At 36.8% G+C, this 3,662-nt stretch overlaps 1 protein-coding gene across 2 annotated transcripts; it reads right to left on the bottom strand.

Annotated features, from left to right (window-relative positions):
• On the bottom strand, positions 972-3,273 carry LOC109229223 (laccase-3-like). 2 transcript variants are annotated; one of them, XM_019394595.1, is made up of 5 exons: positions 3,148-3,273; positions 2,731-3,076; positions 2,483-2,611; positions 1,453-2,397; positions 972-1,368 (listed from the first exon to the last, which is right to left on the bottom strand). In XM_019394595.1, the coding sequence occupies exons 1-5, from the start codon at positions 3,256-3,258 to the stop codon at positions 1,238-1,240; spliced, it is 1,662 nt and encodes a 553-aa protein (XP_019250140.1). In that variant the 5' UTR covers positions 3,259-3,273; the 3' UTR covers positions 972-1,237. The 2 variants fall into 2 exon arrangements, with proteins under 2 accessions (XP_019250140.1, XP_019250139.1); XM_019394594.1 differs by having other exon boundaries at positions 2,680-3,076.

Consider the following 3,662-nt stretch of genomic DNA (forward strand, 5'->3'; position numbering starts at 1 on the left):
TAGGGCTGTCACGTTAGATTAACAAAGCCGTCAGCGCCTAAAAAACTACTGCCAACTTCAGAACCAATCACGATAAGACGCATGTCTCGAGCTTTAAATAAAAGAGGCGCATGTCTCTTCTCTTCTGCACCACGTCATAATAACCTCGGGAAGAGGCGGCAAAACATTTCCGCCATAAATAAACTCACCACTTCCGAATATTTAGTTGAGATTATTCAAGACGTGGGTGAGACTATTTGTATTAGTAAAAAATAGGCTCTTATTCTTTGGTGACAAGTGTCGACGAAGTTATTATGACACAATAAGAATGACATGTACAGAAGATGAGCGAAATGACTTCGGGATTGAGCTAATACGTATCGCGTCTATTTAGCCCGTGACAAAGTACAGGAAAATAGCTTCAGATTTTGAAGAACGAGTCACTAATATAGATACGAATAAAGAAAGAATCGTCAATGCCCGATTACACAGGATTTGCATCATTACTTCGTCTATTACAATCCAATCGTCAAACACGTCATTAATGTAATAAATGACAGTAACGGATAGGAGCTAAACAAGGCAAACAATTACAAATATGTTACTATTTAAACCCCTAATTCTACACCTTGTATCCCAATGAAAAATTACTAAGTCATTCTCTCAATTACATTTTTTTACTACAGTTCTCTATTATTTGAAAATTAATGCTTTCATCCGGAAGAAAGGCTGAAACTATCAATAAGATTTCTATTTCCTTTATTCTCTCAATTTATTTTCTTATTATTTTTTCCTTATTCGTATCATTTATATTTGAAAAAACGAATAAAATCACTTGTTAGTAGCCCGAGATATTTATTTAATTGCTTTGACTACAAAAACTATATTTTGGTTAAACAACTGGACTAGTTAATTACTGTTGGACAATCAGACCTTACACTTTCTAATGATCCATAAACTTTGCCTGAACAACGATTTAAAAAACACCAATATGGGACAACAATGGAACAATTCAGTATTCATATATATCTGAACTAACAGAGTACGAGATTGTAAAAGTACATATAAAGTACTTGGAACGTGAACAACTAATTAAAAGCAAAAGAATTCCAGACCCTGAACTGCTTATACTTATAGATAAACAAAAAGACAGTAGATAGACCACACTAAAAATGCTTCATTTGCAGACAACCATAATATGGATAAGTTGCTACAACTCCAAATCCATTAAGTTGGAAGAATAATTCTAATATTCCTTCTAGCATTGTGGTAGATCTGGTGGAGGTGGCTCCATAGTCTGTTTCTCTCCTTTCCCATTTTCAACGATGAACGACATACCCAGACCCCATGCCAAATGTGAATCAATATGGCAATGAAACAGCCAAACCCCTATTATGATATCAGATAAATCAATCAGAATAATCTTAATAAATTCTTCTACGTCAATATATATCATTGTGATAAGCAACTTACCAGGATTATCAGCGACAAAACGAATGACTGCCCATCCACCGACGGGCACATCAATTGTGTTCCTAACTGGAGGATCATTCAAGTTAAATTTGGCAGTATCAGTTTGTGGATTGAAGTTGCCAAAACCTTGTCCAATAACCCAGAAATGGTATCCATGAAGATGAATTGGGTGGTCCTCCACTGAGAAGATAGCGGTATCTTGTAACACAATTTGTACATTAGAACCAAATTTGATCTTATACAACTTAGTCCCAAATCCAGGCTGCCTGAGTCCTCTCGAAACATTTCCCGTATAATCAAATTTTACAGGTGGAACAGGAGGGAAATCCAATGTATAAATCCCCGGAATGTTTTGGTAATAAGCCTGTAGCAATGAGGTTCTTGTAGGAAAAACAAAGGAGACATTGTTCATACTAGCAGCAAAGCGTGTGTTATTAGGGCCTTGACATCTAGGACCAGGAGTGCAACTCACCATGCCTAATCCAACAGTGAAGAACAAATTCTCATCAATCTGATTAGGTACTCTAATATTATTTTTAGGAATGCTCCTCATTTGACTTGTGAAAGAAGTGACAGCATTTGTGTCATTAAAGGCTGGAAACTGAGGCAACAAAGGCCTTGAATTAGCTCCCGACCTAAGATTCATGTACTCAAGAACAGCAGTGGTAGTAGTGTTGTCAAATGGGGCATTTTGAGCTGAGGCATAGGCACGAGCTGCCATGTAATAGCGTGCAGGGGGCTGATCAGCAGTGAGTATTACATTAGTGGTCTGACCAGGTCCAACCATGATAATATTCGTCGTAAAAGGCTTATTATAAGCAGCATCAGCTCCCACCACAATCAATTTGTGGTTGGCAACTGAGAAAAAGAGTTGTTGATTGAGCGCAGCGTTGATGACCCGTAAAAGTATTGTTTCTCCAGGATTCACTAAAAGCTTTAGAGTATCTGCAACAACATTATTCTGAATTAGTATCCATGAAGTTAGTTCCCAAAAAAAAAAAAGAAAGGGGGATCTAATCACACTAAAAACCTTGGCTAGAGCATCTATAGAGGTCACCAGGTTGACCATTGATAGTATATGCATCAGAAATATTGGGAGCAGCTCCTGTGAGCTGTGTTTGTCTTTGGATTGCAATAATATCTTTGTTCCACCATTCCCCTGAAAGCAGTAAATATTCGTCAAACGATAATAATTTTAGAAAAGAAAGAAAAAAGGGGTTTAATTACCAAGAAGAATAGGGATATCTTTTTTAGGCTGTGAGAAAGGAAAATGAGAACCCTGTTTTGGTAAGATAACAAGAGCCCCATAAACAGTAGCTCTAAGCCATCTACTGTGAGCATGCCACCACAATGTACCCTCTTGGTCTTCAATAGTGAACCTGTATGTGTAAACTCCTCCTGGTTTTATTGGACATTGTGTCACATACTCTGGTCCATCTGCCCATGGACTTCTCATTTGACGAATTCCATGCCAATGAATGGTAACGTTGTATCGTGCTCTATTCACAACCCTAACAACAAGTTTATCTCCATTTCGAACAGTCAAGGTTGGCCCAGGGAATTGTCCATTCACTGTTATTATATTCTTGGTTTTGCACAGTCTTGTTATTCTTGTTTCTTCAACCTGTTCAAACAGTTTCAAGTAATTAAAAGTGGTAAGGTAAAAAATGAAACAAATAGTAAATAGGGACATACAGCAAATTCATGTTGGTGAATATCTGCATTTGCACAAGTAAACAGGAGACTTAGTATAACCACAATGGTAGCTAATAGGACTTTGATCAATGCCTTTTTGGAAGTCTCCATCTCTTATCTTTTTGGTAATACGAGGATCGGAATCGTGGAGTTTCCCTATTTATACTGCTAGATGGAGGGAACCGAAAGCTTAACCTAATCATTTATTAAAAAATAAATATAATATAATATAATATAATATTAATTTGGTGGTACATTAGTTAGGAGTTAACCGGTGATTTTGGAAAGTTTTGGGCAACTACATGGAGGATTTGGTGCACCCACTTACTGCTCTCGAGAATTCTTAATCAAAACTGAAATTTTTCCTTCGGAAAATTTGTAAACAATGCAGGGCTAATGCTTCCCGTCACTCTCTTACTGTTTTTTTCTTTTCCTTTTCCATTTTCCTTTGTTGCTGAAATCTATTCTCACTTTCAGAATATAATATTGTAAGGATGGTCAATGAAGTTGAAAAT

This window comes from Nicotiana attenuata, chromosome 7 (assembly GCF_001879085.1).
Source record: "Nicotiana attenuata strain UT chromosome 7, NIATTr2, whole genome shotgun sequence".
Taxonomy (NCBI): domain Eukaryota; kingdom Viridiplantae; phylum Streptophyta; class Magnoliopsida; order Solanales; family Solanaceae; genus Nicotiana; species Nicotiana attenuata.

What these genes read in the sequence shown, in the direction of transcription:
- LOC109229223 (XM_019394594.1), bottom strand. Translation starts at nt 3,258, where the DNA reads ATGGAGACTTCCAAAAAGGCATTGATCAAAGTCCTATTAGCTACCATT. An exon ending in TTCACCAACATGAATTTGCT is followed by an intron (nt 3,077 to 3,147) that starts GTATGTCCCTAT and finishes CTGTTTGAACAG; the next exon opens with GTTGAAGAAACAAGAATAAC. An exon ending in AGATATCCCTATTCTTCTTG is followed by an intron (nt 2,612 to 2,679) that starts GTAATTAAACCC and finishes TACTGCTTTCAG; the next exon opens with GGGAATGGTGGAACAAAGAT.